General features: G+C 40.8%; 1 protein-coding gene and 1 long non-coding RNA gene across 12 annotated transcripts in view; both read left to right on the top strand.

The window, feature by feature from the left end:
• The window catches only part of MYO3A (myosin IIIA), a 131054-nt gene extending 117362 nt beyond the window's left edge, over window positions 1–13692 (top strand). For 8 of the 11 annotated variants that reach the window (XM_073003045.2, XM_078378630.1, XM_078378631.1 and 5 more), the window contains 4 exons: window positions 1234–1343; window positions 6751–6791; window positions 9947–10090; window positions 13123–13692. In XM_073003045.2, the coding sequence (XP_072859146.2) occupies window positions 1234–1343; window positions 6751–6791; window positions 9947–10090; window positions 13123–13237 (410 nt within the window). In that variant the 3' untranslated portion in view covers window positions 13238–13692. Of the gene's footprint in view, window positions 1–1233; window positions 1344–6750; window positions 6792–8719; window positions 8835–9242; window positions 9360–9946; window positions 10091–13122 lie in introns of those variants that run through there. The other 3 variants (XM_073003046.2, XM_078378632.1, XM_078378633.1) reach the window with 3 other exon arrangements.
• Window positions 13693–15752: 2060 nt separating this feature from the next.
• Window positions 15753–16121, top strand: LOC144583811 (uncharacterized). Its single transcript, XR_013537771.1, has 2 exons — window positions 15753–15872; window positions 16001–16121. It is a non-coding gene; the product is annotated as an uncharacterized LOC144583811 (long non-coding RNA).
• Window positions 16122–18721: the final 2600 nt, after the last annotated feature.

Raw genomic sequence — 18721 nt, 5'->3', positions numbered from 1 at the left:
TATGTGCACTGGATCACCGTTAACCTTCCATTTTCACACTTTTCCAAATACTGCAACATAATTCTTGGCTAGAAATGTACCGCTATGCTTCAAAATGTGTTGTTTTAAGGATAAAATATGCATAGAAATACTGTATGAAGAAATATATTCAACTTTTTCTGTATTTTAAAAAAATAATAATTCACATATATCTGCAGAGACAGGAAGGTCTGAACTTATGAATGAACACTTGTGAAACTGATATATAACACAAGTAGACTGATCTGTCAGTCTGCAATTAGCACTGGAAGACTGAATGAGAGAAATCCTTTTTAAACATATTTCCCCAAGTATTTTCTGAATTATCACTTGATAACATTGATATGCCATCTTTTTGCCAATGTTCTCAGGGCACTTTACAAGTGAAAATATTAAAAAAAAATACACACAGGAGTCAAAACACTTCAGATTAATATGTATTATATATACTGTACTTAAGAGGACTGATGTTTTGGCTAAAAACTGTATTCCTACATGGGCATTCAGAATAAGCTGACCACTAACAAATTCTCACAGTCAGGTCTGCAGAACATGAGTGCGTTCTTAGAGGTACTTACCTGGGAGTAAGCCTCATTAAGCTTAATTGCACTTCCTCTTGACGGTATAAACTCAGCTCATAAAACACAACAAACTTTAAGGAAAGCTCATAGGCCAGCTAAAAAGACACCCTTTAGATTTTTAATTTAGAAATGTAAATCTTGCAAAGACATTTTACAGTAGCCACAGTCAGATCAAGGAGGGCCCATCAATTATTATGGTACCATGACAGATGTTTTCACATTCCCTGCTATTGATAAAAGTCTATGGAGCAGTCTTCCGTCTTCACAACCTCACCAGCAATTCGTGTTTACCTTGCAGTAGCCAGACAGGTATCTGGCTGTAGGTAGTATTATGGCATACATGAGCTGTGATGGAGGTTGGCTTTGCTACAGGAGAACTGAGAAGAGTTTTAAAGTAATGTTTATTACCAGCCAATTACTTTGCAATCTCTTGGGGATTCCTCCACATCCCCATTATACATGTGTCTTTATAGATCCAGAGAATCGAAGGTTTTGATGGCACTTTAGATCTTGGAACTGGATATGCAGTTATTTTTTTCCAACAGACGTATTGTATGTCAAAGTGTGTCTCTTGTGTAAAGGAAATGCTGCCTCTATTAACAATCCTTGCTTGTCTGTTAATATTTTTTTGCAGCTGCCTCCAAAACAGAGGACAGTCATCCCGCACAGAGAAGCCCAAGGAGACCTCAGAAACCCAAGACACTAAACAATCCCGAGGATTCTACATATTACAGTCTTATACATGTAAGTCAGGCATAGGGACCTCTGAAATATATTTGGGACCCTGGCCAAGACTGAGGCACAGGATGAGACCAAAGTAAAGTAGATTGGGCCACAGGTGATTCTCACCCGTTTTCTCACCTTGCATGCAGAGCACCACTTAGTTTTGTGAATGTCTGTTTGGCTGTAAGGCCCTGTGTGACAGCTTTCAAGAATAACAGTAACAGCTCTGTTCCATGCATCTCTGGCCCAGAGTAAATTTCAGTGCATTTGTTTGTCAGATGGAAAAGAATTCCTTGGGGCAGGCTGCAGAGCACAACTCATTCCATGCCAAACCTTAGCTAGTGTTACTTAGTCACTTTAATGTACAGTGGTGCCTCGCATTGCGATGTTAATTTGTTCTGCAAAAATCACTGTTCAACGAAAACGTCGCTATGCGATATTAAAAAGCCCATAGAAATGCATTAAAACCTAATGCATTCCTAGGAGCTTAAAACTCACCGTTCAGGGAAGATCCTCCATAGCACGGCCATTTTCGGTGCCTTTTAAGCGAGGAATCCATCCCAGAAAACGGTGGGCGGCCATTTTGTTTACCCGGCGGCCATTTTGAAACTGCCAATCAGCTGTGCGAAAATGGTCGCTTTGCGATGATCGGTTCCCAAAGCAGGGAACCGATCATTGCAAAGCAAAATTCCCCCGTAGGGAACATCGCAAAGCAATTGCTTTTGTGATCGCAAAAAGTTCATCGCAAAACGATTTCGTCGCTAAACGGAGCGCTCGCTAAGCGAGGCACCACTTTACTTTCTTAATTTATAGCAGGCACTTCTTATTCAGGTCTACTGCATTTGCGCCTAGGTAAAGATGATCTTGGCTTTTGATGCTATATATATACAGTGGTGCCTCGCTTGACGAGGATAATCCGTGCCGTTGAAGTCACTGTTAAGCGAAATCCTCGTCAAGCGAAATTAAAAAGCCCATTAGAATGCATTAGAAACCGGCTAATGCGTTCTAATGGGCAAAATACCTCATCATAAAGCGAAGATCCTCCATAGGGTGGCCATTTTCCAGTGCCTGTCTTGCGAAAAATGCCTCCTAAAAACAGCGGGGGGACATTTTGAGAGCTGGCTGCCATTTTGAAAACCGCCGATCAGCTGTTGAAAAAACATCGTTTAGCGAAAAATCTGTTCCCAAAGCAGGGAACCGATCATCGCTAAGCGAAAAAAACCCATTAAAACATCATTTTGCAATCGCAAAAACATAATCATGACGCGGATTCATCGTAAAATGGGGTAATCGTCAAGCAGGGCATGACTGTATTCCCTGAAATCAATAAAGCAGAGCTGTTGCTTTCAATGAATCTGATCTGTGCTCAAATGTATTCCAGTTCCTGAACTAGAATCCCATTCTTTTTGAGCATCTGAGCAAAAGCTGTATTCTGCAGCATCCTTTGTTAGTATTCAGAAAAAACTGCAAGGAAGAAATGAAAGTTCTCACCCATCAAAGTCATCCCTGGTTCCAAGGTCAAACAGCATTTTGAATCTGGCACCCAGTGCTGCTAAAAGGAGGGGAAAGTGTGATCTGCTGTGTCAAAAGGAAATTGAAGAAGCTGTTTCCCTAGGTTCCTCTTAAGAGCAATTAAGCCCACTTGCTAGAGGCATTTGCATACTATTGACCTACTTAGCAGCAGGTGACAGAATGCATTTGCTTAGTCAGACTGCTGGCACTCAAACAAAATTATAGCAAAGGATTTAAAGGAGAGGGGGAGAGCAGAATTGGGCCCCTCAACTAACAGACATGAACCAGCAGCCATTTCAGGTATTTTCGCTTCTTGTTTTTTGCAACCTCTGCTGCAATAAATATGATGTACCATCTTTACATTGTATGTTCCCCTTTCCCACTGTGATGTCACACAGTATCTTGTGCTGTAATAGAGTGTCCAAGAGCAAAAGCAATAGAGAAACACCATGATCACGCTGCAATGCCTTTTCTAATCCCAAGTACTACCTTGATGTAACGGGTGCTAGTGTGGTGAATGAAGTCCACATGAAAATCTTCAGCTCCCTCCAAATGTGCCTGATCATCTAAATAGGCTCCTCTTTTCCATGCTGTTTGGCATGCCCAGGCAGGTCACACTGTATTGTTTGCCCTAAATGCTAAGGAGGTTAAAGCAGAATTGCAGATTTAAATGTGCAGAGAGGTGCATAATAATCTGTGGAACTGTCACTGGTCATAGATATAATAGGAATAATTGCATGCAGTCCAGTTGATTCCAGTCATGACCCTTTCCAGGGGTTCCTAGCTATAATATACTCATAAGTAGCTATAATATACAGTGGTGCCTCGCTTAATGAGCGCACTGTTTAACGACGAATCCGCATAGCGACGTTTTTGCGATTGCTAATGCAATCACATTGCGATGTTTTTAATGGTAAAACATCACATTGCGAGGATTGGTAAGCATTTCGCTTACCGATTTTCGCATTGCGATGTTTTTTTTAACAGCTGATAGGCGGTTCCAAAATGGCCGCCGGGTAAAGAAAATGGCCGCCCGCTGTATTTCTGCCTGGATTCCTTGCTTACCGGGCAGCGAAAATGGTGGCCGCATGGAGGATTTCCGCATAGCGGTGAGTTTTGTCCCCATAAGAACGCATTAAATGTGTTTTAATGCGTTCTTATGGGCTTTTTTCCCCCGCATAGCGACAAATCCACATAGCAACAAATTTTTTGGAACGGATTATCATCACTATGCTGGGCACCACTGTACTAATAAGTGGTTTTTCCATTTTTCTAGGACTGCTCTTTGACCATGTAACTCCCCCAAGGCTAGCTCTTCTCCCAGGAGCCACCCCCAACCCTTCACTCTTTAGCCACTGCCCCCAGATTATTGAGCTATTCAGGACTGGCCATAGAAAGGGATGGGAATATTTGCCAGTTTCACTTTCTTTTGCATTTGGACTTCATATGAGCCTCCTGGCACAGTGGTTAAACTGCAGTGCTGCAGCCAAAACTCTGCTCACAATCTGGGTTCAATCCCAGATAGCTAGCTTAAGATTCACTCAGCCTTTCACCTTTCCGAGGTTGGTAAATTGTAACCTGCACTTTTAGACAGTATCTGGGCCTTTTGTCAGGCCAGTAGATGAGTTCATGCAGCCCACATGCTCCTTATACTCCACCCTTCAATTCATTCTGTCCCCTATCGTTCTACCAGCACATCAAGTGGGTCATAATCAAGAGCTAGGTTGGGGAACATGTGGCCCTTCAGATGTTTTTTGACTGAAGTGTCTGTTATGCTGGTTAGTGCCACAGCTTACTGGAAAATGAATCATTGGGCTACTGGGCACAAAATTCTTCTTAGCCACTGCAATCTGCAGTGTCCATCTTGGTCTCTGTCCTATATTTTTGCACTGTGTGGCAGGAAGGGGAGTCTGGAATTTCCTAAGATCAGAGGGCTGCACTGGTAACGCAACTGCCAGATCTTCTGCCATCACTCCTATTGCCACAAAAATGCCAAGAGCTCTGTCCTTGCCTTGCGAAAGAGAAAGCAAAAAACCTTGGATTTTGACTTCTTCGTTCTTTTTCTTTCTTTTCTTCCTGTTTCTGAGGATGGGTAGCACCATTTTGTCAGTGGTACAGCTATAGAGCAGGAAAATAGGGACAATAAAAATGAGCTTGGGATGCACGTCGGCCAATCTGCTGTATAATCCAGCAAGTTGTTTTCATACTCCCACAGCATTTGAGGAATTATTGGTAGATTCCTTTTAGTTGGCAGAACATAAAGTAAGAAAAAGAAAAAGAAAAAACTGCAGCACAGGATAATAGCTAAAAGTCACAGCTTCTACCCTGTGATTAGCCCTTTGTATATAAAAATCGCTCTACAAGTAGCATAAGCAGAAAAGAAAAGCATCTTTACTTACAGTTTTGGAACTTCAGTTACAATCAGAAGACTAAAAGAAATAAAGATGTTACAGTTTCAACCACCTTGGGAGACTGAAATCCACCATGCTGGCCAAAGGTCAGGATCAGAAAAAGTGTATAGTAGTAGTACTTTTAGTTTTATTATTAGTATTATTATTTTTGTTAGCTTTATTTATATGCTGCATTTCTTCCAACAAGGGACCCAAAGCGGCTCAGAACATTAAAATTCACTCAATTAAAAACACAATAAGTCAAATATTAAAAGACAAAATAACAATACAGTATATGATTTAAAATAAAATTAAAAGATTAAAACATGGAAAAGATTAAAATGGGGTTCAGGGATTCAGTTGTAATTGCTAAAAGCCTCCCTGTAGAGATAGGTCTTTAGCATTTTTTGGAAGGATAAAAGGGAAGGAGCCATCCTGATCTCCCGAGGGAGAATGTTCCATAGCCTGGGGAGAGTGGGAGTTACTTGAAGCCCAGGAAAAGGGACTTTACAAATAGGTTAGTGGCAAGGTGTAGTTATAATAGGCTGTGTAGTCCCCTTCCCACTAAAACTCAATCTTAGATTGCATGCACAATTGTTACTTTGTCCAGTATAAACTGGTTTAAAAACCAGGTTTTAATGAAGTGAACTTGTGGCTCAAATTGATGCAACACAGATGCAGATCAAACCCATTTAATGCTCTGAAATATAATTTCCGAAAGTCCAGCATTGCTTTATATGGAGAAATTGAAAACGTCATTGGAGATAAGAAAGCAATAGAACTGTCTAAGGATTGTTTTATGATGTATGTCATCTTTAAGATCAGTTTGCATATGTAGGGTGCATAGTTTCATTCTGTGGAGGTTAAGGTTGAGAAGAAAGGGGGGAAATGGCATCTTTGAAATAAATAGTACAGAAAATGGAATACTGAATTATTATGTACTGTCAAGTCACTTGCGCTGACAATGAAACAAGGTTCTTGATCATATAGAGCTGCACATTTCAGCCATTTCGTTGGGTGGAAAACTCTGCTCACTTTTGTGTCAAGAAAGGAAGGTAATCAGACCTTGATTTGATGCACATCTGTGGCAGGGGTGTGTGAGAATGGCCAGATTCTGGTTTTGAGGACCAATGTGTAAAAGGTATCGCCAAAAAACTGCAGGAGAGGGTTTCTCTAAAACAGGTGATTTGTTATGGTGCACAGGGAACTACCAAAGAGGAAAAAATTGCTGATTGGGGCATACAAGCTTGGCCCGTGGATCTAAGTATTTGTGGATTTTCCTGTGTTTTTCATTGAATGATTAGAATTATTGAAATAATTAAATAATTTGGAAACAGAACTAAATAGATGTGTATCCAAATCATGTGTGAAACCGAAATGGGCTGCGTTCTTTTCTGCGATACACAGGTAACAGATCCATCCATCCCTTATCTGTGCATCATAGGAAAGGATTGTAAACTAACATTTATAAGGAATGTGTACTGTGTTGGCCACAATTGTAACCACTCCAAAAATTATGCTTTCAGAAATCAGTTCAAGATGAAAAGCGGAAACCAAGAAAAAGCAGGTAATCATCATCATCATCATCATTTTAGAAGTGCAGAACTGGAAGGGATCATAGAGTCAACCCATGTCAAGGAGGCATAGTGGGGAATCAAATTCCCAACCTGTAGCTCCACAGCCAGATACCTAAACCACTGGGCTATCCAGCAGTATTTTCTTTGCCTTAAAGTAAGGTGAAATGTGATACTGTATGCTGTTCACATATATTTAAGGAAATTAGTATTGTTGCTCTGTCGTTACTGGAAAGCAATATACACTGGTGCCCCGCTTGATGACTATAATGCATTCCAGGCAAATTGCTGTTAAGCGAAATATTCATCAAGCGGAAAAAAAAACCCCACTGAAATGCACTGAAAACCGGTCAATGCGTTCCAATGGGGGAAATACCTGCTCGTCCAGCGAAGATCCTCCATAGGGGAAGCCATTTTGCATCGCTGTCTTCCGGAAATAGGTCCGGAAAACAGCGGGCGGCTATTTTGAAAACCCGACGATCAGCTGTTTTTAATCATCGTAATGCGAAAAACCGGTTCCCAAAGCAGGGAACCGATCGTCGTAAAATGGGAAAAACCCACTGAATCATCATTTTGCGATTGCTATAGTGATCGCGAAAACCTCATCGTCAAGCGATTTCATCATAAAATGGGGTAATCGTCAAGCGGGGCACCACTGTATGCAAGGTAAAATGGGTTGTTCTTTTGAAAGACAGGGACTTATTGCTGAGTCCTGAACTGTCAGTTTATTCTTACATCAGGGTTCTTAGTTGCATCACATACATATCAATAATCTTTTTTATGGCTCATACTCTTTTTTTAATTAAATAATATTGGGTCGCCTTATCAGGAGAAAGGCAGCCTATCAATAAAACAAGCAAATAAATAAGTAAACTCAGTCAAAAACAACAGTGAGCCTTATATTTCCACTTCAGAGAAAATAAGCATCAGTTGTACGTATCTCTTGCATGGCATATAGCATAGCTGGGTTGGAACACAATGCTGATGCAGAGAAAAGTGTTGGGCCTTCTACCTTTCTTCCCTCCCTATACCACATCCCTGACACCCTCACTGGTAGCTGCTTTTTGACAAATAAAGTTATGTTTGGAGTTCCCGTGGTTCAGATTTAATGCACTGCGTAATATAAAGACACTAAGCTAAATCCAGTCATTAAGTTTCAGCTACAGTAGATCCACTGTGTCGATGGAACTGACATAAGTATTGATGTAACCAGTCCTGTGTGTTCAGGGAGTCTATTCAGGTTGGAGCTAACAGTTGGATTTATACAATTCTGTTCTTCAATCAGCTTGCTGCTGGAAGTTGCATCCCTTCGAATGAACCCATTGCAGGCTTAAGCCTCCTTATACCAGCCCCGGCACACCTTCCTTCTCTGATCTCTCCTAATAGTCTATAGAACAGAAACATCGGGGCTGTAGGTTATGGATAGCACGTTATTGCAACCAGTTCCCATTTCTTTTGTTAACTGGTCTCTACTCCAGCACCAAAACAGTTAAGCATGCAGATGGCAGTTATCTCTTTGTTCCTTATTGATCAGACTAAGCCATTCATTCATTTTGAAGCCTGACATACCCTGATAATGTCACATTTTCAGTGATATCGCAAAACACTGGAGTCTGAATGTAAATGTCTTGCAGCTGTGGTTTTAACAGAAACCTTGTTTAATCCATACAAAACCGCCATATAAAATGTGTATTGGTGTTAAATGCATAAACAGGGGCTTATGAAGGGAGTCCTAATACTGTTCTAATTATATAAGTAAGAATGGTTTGGTGGAAATTGCCCTGCAATTTTAAAGTCTTTCAGGCTTGGCGCAGCTCTGAAGTACAACGGGTGCACGTTTTGCTGTACAGTTTCCAAAAGGTTCATCACTGGGAACTGTAAGGGACATTTCAGAACATTAGTGTTTTGCTTTCTTTTCCAGGAATAAGACTTGAGGCTACATAGCTTCTATTCAAGCTTGTGCACCTCCTCATGTGTGGGACACTCAAGGACAATGTTTTCAGAGACTGATAAAATATTTAGAGTACTTTCCAGTTATGATCCTTAAAATACAGCACCTTTTCATAGCCTGTTGCTGTGGTTGGTCTCAGAAAATTGGGACTCATAAAGAGCAAGTATATTAACATGATCCCGTTTTAACCAATCAAGCCGTATACAGCCCATGTAGAACCTCCACATTTTAAAAGAGTGTGCCACCAGATGTTGGGAGATAATAATGGGGAAGACTGTTTTGCACACTCTACTACAGGGCTTCCTCAAGGCATATGAGTTTAAAATGAGATAGATCTTTGGAACAAACAGATGGATCTTTTGTTTGTATGACACATTAGGAGCCAGCTCTTCTTTTGCCAGAATGAGGCCTCTACCTTAGGCAACAGATCTGGGAGCTTAAGAAAGGCCAACAGATTGTTATTTACTTTGTAATCGTATTTTTACTGCCACAGATGGGGAGAAGCACCTTGAGCATTGTCTACCTTATGCACCAAAATAACTCGGCTGGTCTTGGATGCCATACAGCTTGATTTAGAATGATGGAGTCATTGCGTGTTGCTTTGCCTCAGGCAACAAAATGTCTTGGACGTCTCGCAGACATGTTGCTGGCTGTTGTAGCTCACTCTGAATTCTCTGCCATTCCTATTAGTCATTGGCACATCTTGGTTCTTTTTAAGATGCAAGTAAAACTATCGTCCTGTCCCCATTGCCTTGAAAAGGATCTCTGTTGCATTCAGAGGGGTGTTACGTCTGAGTAAAAATGATAAGGATAACTTTAAGCAGGTGTGGATAATACATGGGGCTACCGGTATTGTTGGACTATGGCTCTTAGCCAGCATGACTGATGATGAGAGATTACTGGAGCTCCCACTCAACAACATCTGTAATGCTACATGTTTCTAGTCCTTGTTGCAATTCCTGAGTTCTCAGTAAACATGCATAGGAGTGGGCCACACTTTGGGGAGGAGTTTGAGACTTGGTTCCCAATCCGCATGCTTTTTTCTCACATCTTCCATTGTGTATCTTTGTGGCCACACACTTGTATTGCAATGTTCTAATAAAGGTACAACATGTAATTCTGAATCTTTTAAGGCAGGTAAGATTGTCTTGTGTTTTTGTTTGTTTTTTGTTTTGTTTTGTTTTGTTTTTTTGATAGTCTGGGTAAGATACTGGATGTAGAAGATGTATATTACCAAGAATTTTCCTCCACTAATTTCATCTCAAATGATAATAACGCCACCACAAGGCAAAAGAAACCTCCACAAGAGCCTAGAACAGTAACATTAAGGATCAGTGAAGGGTGAGTAATATCAAACTGGTGTTTTAATGTTCCGCTGAATTAAATGGAAGAATATTGTACCGATCCTGAACTCTTCCTCTAAAATCAGAAGCTGGCTACTTAACAGCTGAATGATGAAATTTATCAAGAAGGCAAAATTATAACCAGCTACATTTATGAATGTTAGAGTTTGTTTACACAGGTTTCTGCTGCCATTTTGCACAATAGGGGCATGATGCTCACTCATGAAACTGCAATTCAGAACCACTTAGAGTTGGAACTAGGTTCTGTTGTCTGCCGTGAAATACAGTGGTGCCTCGCATAGCGAGGTTAATCCATTCCGGATTAACCTTCGCTATGCGAAAACATCGCTAAATGGGACTAAAAAAGCCATAGAAACGCATTGAACTTTGTTCAATGCGTTCCTATGGCTTGAAAACTCACCGTTAAGCGATGTTTCTCCATAGCGCCGCCATTTTCGCGCCCTCGGTAAGCGAGGGCAGGGCGCGAAAATGCGGCGCGGACCTTCCGGCGGCCATTTTGGAACCGCCAATCAGCTGTTCTCCCCCGCTTCGTTTTGCGAAGATTGCTAAGCGAATCGCTTAGCGATCATCGCAAAGCAAAAAATCGCCATAGGCCATCGCTGAGCGAACGCTCCAGCGATGGCCCGGACCCCCTCGCTATGCGAATTCATCGCATAGTGAAGCACTCGCTAAGCGAGGCACCACTGTAGTTCCCATTGATATCACTAGGACTGACTAGTCCCATTGATTTCAATGAAAACCAAGTTCATTCGAGCACCACCCCAATAAAAAGGGCAGTAGAAAACAGACTTAAAGTCAGACAGTACACTTAGCATGTATTTTTAGAAGAGGTGCACCCTTAAGATATGAAAGACACATCCTATATTTAGGATGGGGTGTGTGTGTGTGTGTGAGAGAGAGAGAGAGAGAGAGGTCAAGTAAATTCTGACTTACGGCAACTCTTTCCAGGGCTTCTAGATAGAGTACTCGGAGGTGGTTTGCCATTTCCTTCTTCTGGTGCAGGTTGCCCGAGGCTACAGAATCTGGCTCGACTCCCAGGAATCACCGTGGGGAAATCAAACTCCCAACCTTTGGCTCTGCAGCCAGATACCAACTCACTGAGCTATCCAGCCAAATACTGGAATGTAAACATGTACCTTGTCTAGGGGGGTGGGTAAAAATCTAATACAAGTAAAGTTATATTTCAAGCACAATCACCTAGACAGCATAACATTCGGGAAATTCCATTGCTACAGCAGGGGAAGGGAGTGAATTAATAGGGAGGGAAAACTTTTCCTTTAATATCTAGCTTGACCCTAAGGCTGCATGCCTATACACAGTTTCAACAGAGTGAGTCTTGCTTCCAAGTGAACATGCATAGGATCAGATGGCATAATCGGAGCTCACAGTGGCACAGGCCATAAATCAGGGATAGGGAAAGTGTGGCTCTTGGATGCTGCTAAACTACAGTTCCTATCATTGCTCACTATTTGCTACTGCTGGTTAGGACTAATGGGAATTGCAGTCCAAAACCACCAGGTTCACACCACTAATTAAGATTTCCAGCCTGTTCAATAGCCTTTGTAAAGTAACAGGTCAAGTAACAGGTCTTACACTCTTTGTTTGGAACTCGTCAATGAAAAGAATATAAATGCATCTTCATGGAAGTATTACATGAAAAAGTCCAGCTTCTCATAATCAATGAGCCAACCTCAAAGCGAGAATGCCTCACTGATAACTGTGATGATATAGACATCAAAACATGCTTATCATCCCAAATATACTTTCCAATGAGATCCAACCAAATGTTCAGGAGGTTTAAATCTCGAGATGTAAATTCTTTTGTGCAACAGCATTCCATCTTTCTTTTTCATTTAGACAGCATATAGGGTTATGAAGACATTTAGTTTGACCCCCTGTTCTAAAATAGGGTAGTCTTGGATAAGCTGCAGAATCCCAGAGTGCCCCCAGAAGGGAGCAATAGTAAACCATTTCTCACTACTCTGTAACTAGAAAACCCTGGAAAGGGTTGCCATAACTGAAATCAACTTGTCAGCTGTTGTTGTTATTGTTATTGTTATTTCTCAAATATTCCTGGAGGATGCTTATCCAGCCTTGAGTTTGCATTTTAACAAAATGTGACTACAGAAACAAATGTAGGATGTTTGAGGCAGGCTGGTTCGCATTTCCCCCTCGCCAGAGACCTTTCTACTTTTTAGCAAGTTGAATCCTTTTGCTTTGGTTCAAAAGCATGTGATCCTCACAAAGGAGCACAAGGAGAGTGCAGACGCACATGTACACATGCATGTACACACAATCAGAACGAGCTTTCACCTTTCTCTGCAAAGCCTCTTTCCCAAGACACTTTTTAAAGTGTTTCTCCTGAGCTATGTTTGTTTGTTTGTTTGTGTACAGTTTAACAAGATATCCAGTTGGAAAGATGAGGAAATTATGTAAACCGCCCTGAGTAGTACTTTACTAAGTCGGGGGTCTAGAAGCCAAATAAATAAATAGTAATCCAGGCAGGAAAAGCCTTCTTAAGGCAGTTCCTTTGAACCACACCACCTGTAGGTGCTTCCATAGAAGTACAATAGAACTGCAATTAGAAGGCTTTTTACTCCTTTGCCTATGTGGCCACTTAAGATAACTGAATCCCCCCCAATGTGACTTCACAGCAAGAGAATGCAAGTCATTTCGCATTTCCCTCGCTGTGTACTCACTCCCTTTCTGAAGCTCAGTGACTGGGCAGTATGTAAAGAGTCCTTTCCTATCAACCCAACATGTTTATTATCTCCTCTTAGTTTCCAAATGCATGCCTCTTAAGCAGAGAATTCAGAGAATGCTGAATTGATGTGTCTCTCTCATCTGCTTCTCTCCACCTGTTGTTACAAGATGATGGGGAGTGGAGTGAAACAGCTGACTTACTTTTGTTTTGCTTTTTGCTGAGGACAGGGCTTAAGCAGTTCATCAGCAATACTTACCAAAGTAAGTATGTTCAACCTCTGGTTTCTCTTGTACTTTAATCCCTAGGCCAAGAGTCACAGTGAACCCAGTGGAAGAGAACAAAAGCAAAGAGAATCCTTATGACTACCGAAAACTGCTACGGAAAACCTCACAACGCCGGCGCCTTATCCAACAGCATTAGCTACTGCTGCTGTTTGGCTTTCTCCAGCGTAATCTCTCCTTTTTTATATGGTTTTGTACTGTGTCTTTCTCTTTTTAATGTGTCTCTTTGTCATTCTCTCTTCAGCATTTTAATTCAACTGTGTGGTTTTGCATATGACATTTCAACATACAATTACTATAGAAGAGACTTGCAGGGAAATATGTCATGATTTAAATAGCAATTTGTTGTTTTTAAAGAAAATGGACACACATGTGCAAATTATTTTCTTAGTATGCAATAACTTATTAAAAGCCTAGATAATGTGAAGAAACAAATCCGTTTTCTCCTTGTCTCCCCATTTTTCTATACTTTCCCAGCAAATTTGATTTCTAAAATGGGTCTTTGTTTTGTGTCAGTTTGTTTTCCAGTCTGCTTTGACCTATGAAACCTCCATGCACAAGATTAATGTAAACAAATAAACAACAAAATGGAAACATCTGGAAATTGTATTGAGGCAGATTATACAGTTTAATAAGGAACTGTGTTTTGAATCAATGTTTGGCACACTGATTACCCAGTATGTACAGAAAAGAGAGAAAGGGGGGAAAAACCAACACAGATCTTTAATGTGTGATACGAGTAGTACCCTGTTTCTCTGAAAATGACCTAAGATTTTTTAGGATGCTCGTAATATAAGCCCAACCCCCCAAATAAGTCCTAGTTAAGTGAAACCCCGTCCTCCACCATTGTGCAGCAACCAGAAAAAGATGGCATGACTTTATTTGAACAAATGTAGATACAGTGGTGCCTGGCTTAACGATTACCTCTTTAAATGACGAAACCGCTTGACGATGAAGTTTTTGCAATCACAAAACAATGTTCTAATAGGGAAAAATTGCTTAATGATGATCGGCTCCCTGCTTCAGGAACCAATTTTTCGCTAGACAACAATTTTAAAACAGCTGATCGGCAGCTCTAAAATGGCCACCCGCTGTGCAAAATGGCTCCCTGCTGTGATTTAGGATGGATTCCTCGCTTTACAGGCACCGAAAATGGCCACCCCTATGGAGGATCTTTGCTAGATACTGAGGTATTTAGCTCATTGGAACGCATTGAACTGGTTTCAATGCATTTCAATGGGCTTTTTCATTTCGCTTGATGAGGATTTGGCTTAACGGCAATTTGAACAAAACGAATTATCCTCATCAAGCCAGGCACCACTGTAGTTGTACATGGAAAAAGTAAAACATTCCCTGAAAATAAACCCCTCCTGCGTTTTCTGGAGCAAAAATTAATAGAAGACCCTGTCTTATTTTCAGAGAAACACGATAAATTCTATCAGATTTATATTTTTTTTGGAACAATACACAACTACCATCCATTTTGAAAAGAGCAGTACTAAAATCCTGTGGAAGTTCTTGGGGAAAAGGAATGGATATTTCGCATCAGCAATAATTTACATCCTTTGTAGCTAGAGGTGGGTTTCCTCCCTTAGAACTTAACGATCATATCATTGTGTATTTGGATCCCCATCTTATTAACTGTTTCATTTCCTTAAGGGTACACCATGGTTAAGAATATATGGATTAGTTTGTTCCCCCTCCCCCCAGTTTCACTGAGGAGAACGGAAACAAATAAATTCTTCAATAATTTCCCATTTTCTGAAACAAATGGAGATACTGAATGTTGCTAACATTCCAGTTTCTGCATGAGCGATTTATAATTGACTGGTAGGTTCTCTGCACAGCAGGGAAGAGAGATTTCCTCCCATTTTCAAACCAGGTGCCCCTCAGCTGCCAGCTGAAATGACTAGTGAAATATTCTACAGCACATCATTTTTTAATGAGTGGCAGAAAGAGAAAATACACAGTTTTGAAAGAATCTCTTAGTATGCTCTCCATAACTGAGAGCTACACACATCCCAACGTACCGTGAATGTTTAGAGGCGTTTCATGCAACTGAAATTGAAAGATACTTACCACCTTTGGCTTTTATTAGCATACTTTCTGCCTTTTTAATTGAAAAATTGAGATAATAGAGAAAAACAGGACCATAGATGGAGACAAATTTCAGAGTTGGGAAGCTACTACTTTTAAAAACAAAGCAAACTAATTGGCAAAGTATGAGATATGTGAAAAGTTCTATAATTTCAGCATAGAAAGAATCCCTTCTTTCAGTGCTAGGTTCTCTGTAATGTATAGTTTGGGCCCATCTCTCTCAGCCCGTATCTCTAAAATGGGGATGTGATTAATGGTCTCTCTAGATTACAGGCTTATTGTGGGAGTGAGATGAAAGCACATTGTAGTACTAGAAGCACTATAGAAATGATGGGTAAATGAAGAGGAGGTGGGCACATGTAGAACATTTTTAATTTCATCCCAGTTATGGATAAACTTTGTTGGTGAGAACAGAATGTCTAAGATTCTTTTGCACTGAACACATGCTCCAATTTTACTTTTATATGCTTGTCAACTGTGTGCTAGAAGCCAATCCAAAGCCAGTCGTGCCCTTTCATGAAAAGAGTCTTGTTTTCCCTTCAATTTTACAATTTTAAAAGGAGAGCAAGGGACTGCCTAATGAACTCAAGATGTGAAGTAGCTGCGGGATACACACAGGTTGAATGTGGGCTATTGATGCTGTTCAAAGAACTAGATGTGCCGTCCAAGAACAAAAGGTGAACATTTGCAGTTTGATATCTTTCACAGAAAATATAACCTGTCCCATGGTAGGCAGGAATAGGGGAGGAACCTCTTCTGTTTCATATACACAACCAACAGTTTGTTTTGTTTGTTTCATGTTCAGATGCAGTCAAGATCAAAGTTTGAGAATACCACTTCTTTGGACTACAGCTCCTCAAATCCCCAGCCAGACTGGCCTGCTGTGATTAAACCTTAGCATCCATTCATTCTGGAGCCTTGAATAAGTGCCTCTATTTCATTCATACTCTCTTTCTGTATCTATTTTGACTTCCTATGATAACCCACATGTAATCCCCATGACTTCCGTAAGGACATTATACAAAAACTCTTCACTATGAAGCCACCAACTCTTGAGATGTGTGAGAGTAAAACTAGACCTTCCTGTTAACTGTGTGCTTAGCAAGCACCTCTTGGTTTATTTTTTTCCATTTAAAATGGAGGGGGCAGATTGTCACTGGAAGATTTAACCCTTCTCTCTCCTGATATAATGCACACAAGAGAGTGTTCTGCAATTAGCCTGGGCACATGAGCAATTATTTTCATTAGGATCCCAGCTAGAGAGAGCGGGATGATTTTCCTGCCCTACACATTGCTCTCCCAGTGAAAATAAGGAGAAAATAAGTTGCTAACCATTAGAGCAGGGGTAGGCAGTTCATGGTCCTTACATTGTGGACTGCACCTCCCAGTATTTTCAACCACTATCTGTTCTGTGTAGGGCTGTGGGGAGGTCCAGTTAGGACAACCCTTAATTTTAAAAGAATAAGCTCATACCTTAAATAGCCATTAATTCTGTAGAACACATGATTCTGTCATTTTTAAAAATAGTATGGCAAAACATATCCCACCCTTCCATTCAACTCTGAGAATCTAAAAGAAGAATACCTGAGATCTAGGAACGCTTAAGTCTGCTGCAAGTATTTTTCTGGTTTCTAGTCACTCCAGAGTTGGCCCTTAATGCTTCCATCACTGCTTGATGGAGAGACTAATACATTTGTCTCTGCAGTTCATTAACTCACAAATGTGTTCTTCAACCAGCCAACTGAGGTCTCCTGTTCTACCACCTGTTTACTGACATGATGAGCCAGCCCTGAAGCTGCTTTTTGAACAGAGTAGAAAGAAAGCAGCAGACCAGAAGGTAAAGGTTCCTCAGCTTTCACCAATTTGAGAATCCATGGCCTTTCAGATATGGCTGGACTGCAGTTTATATCAGCTCTAGTCATCATAGCCAATGGGGTGGAATAGTTGATGCTGCAGTCAAGAAACAACTGGATGGTCTGGGGTGCTTGCAATCTAAGACAGTGCTTCCTGTTTCTGTATTATACGGGGATGAACCAGAGATCTTGCATGGATTAAGATGGTGATGGGGAATATGCAATCCCCTAAGTGTTATTGGACTGCATCTTCCATATTCTTACTACTGGCTATGCTGGCAAGAGCTGAAGCAACTTGCACTACAGAAACATTTGGAGAGCCACAACGTCTCCAAACCTGAATTAGGAGTCGGGAGTTTTAAATATTAGTCTACATGTTGAAAGCCACCCATATGGTTTTACATGAAACCTTCCTCCTTATGGAGTCTCTTCATGGCAGCAGTAATGTAGGGCAGTGGTTCCTAACCTTGGGTCTCCAGATGGTCCTGGACTAAAACTCCTAGAAGCATTTGCCAGTAGCTGTGCTGGCCAGGATTTTGGGGAGTTGTCCTGGGGACCCAAGGTTGAAAACCACTGGTGTCGTGATATATTTCCACCGCTCACCCCCCTAACACTGCTGTTTCCCAAATAATATGTGAGTCATTCTGCACACAGGAAGCAGCAAATGTCTCATAATGTGTCTCTCTACACAGACTGCTCCCAGGGCAGTGCGAACTTGTTACAACATCACCACTAGATTCTCCTGGAAGTAGTTTATCAGCAATCTGCAAAGGAAAAGACTCTTATCTAACTGGAAGGTCAGTCTTTGTGATGAACTGCTCCACACTTTTTCTGACAGGAACTCATGGCATGTGTTCTTCCAGCAGGTAAAACATCATTATACAGAAAGGTTTACTGCAGTGGGGGCCAAGGCTAGTATTTTTTATAAACATATTTTCAAATCTAGGTTAACATTTAACTCAGAGAGAGGCCTGTCCCTTTGTCCTTGAGAACCACACCTGTTCTCTGAAAGCAAAATGGTTTTAAGGAGTAGGGTAGAAGGGTGGAGCACATGTTTTCTATGTAGAATGTCCCAAGTTCAATCATCAGCATCTCTAGGCACAGCAGGGAAAGGTTACGCTCTTTACTTGCCTCAAAATATAGACAATATTGACTCAGATGGCCCATGGCCTGACAAGGTACAAGGCTGTTTCCTACATTCCATAGTGGCAACGGTCACCACAGTGATCACCGGGATGCACAGAGTTATACCGATCATTTATGCCAACAAGCCTTGAAAGGGGCTGAAAGGTTGTGACACTGCCTTTGACTTCAGAGATGATGATGGTGATGATTATGATGATTGTCATTGGGGCTGTGGGAACAAAATCAAGAAACTTCACCCAGTCCTATAAGCAGTTGCAGATCTCAGAAATCGCACCATCAGAGTTACAAAAAACGGCAATATTAGGAACAGTATAATACCGTGCCGACATTTAACACATACTTAGGTTTTTGGTTAAAACTTGTATCTGTCATTTAATACCAGTCAATGTTTTTATAATGTTGACTGTGCCTGGTGTTTCTGAATAATAATAATAATAATAATAATAATAATAATAATAATAATAATAATAATAATAATAATAATAATAATAATAATAATAATAATAATAATAATAATAGTTGTGTGA

The sequence above is a fragment of the Pogona vitticeps genome, chromosome 6, assembly GCF_051106095.1.
Source record: "Pogona vitticeps strain Pit_001003342236 chromosome 6, PviZW2.1, whole genome shotgun sequence".
Taxonomy (NCBI): domain Eukaryota; kingdom Metazoa; phylum Chordata; class Lepidosauria; order Squamata; family Agamidae; genus Pogona; species Pogona vitticeps.
This window is presented reverse-complemented; position numbering and strand designations above follow the sequence as displayed.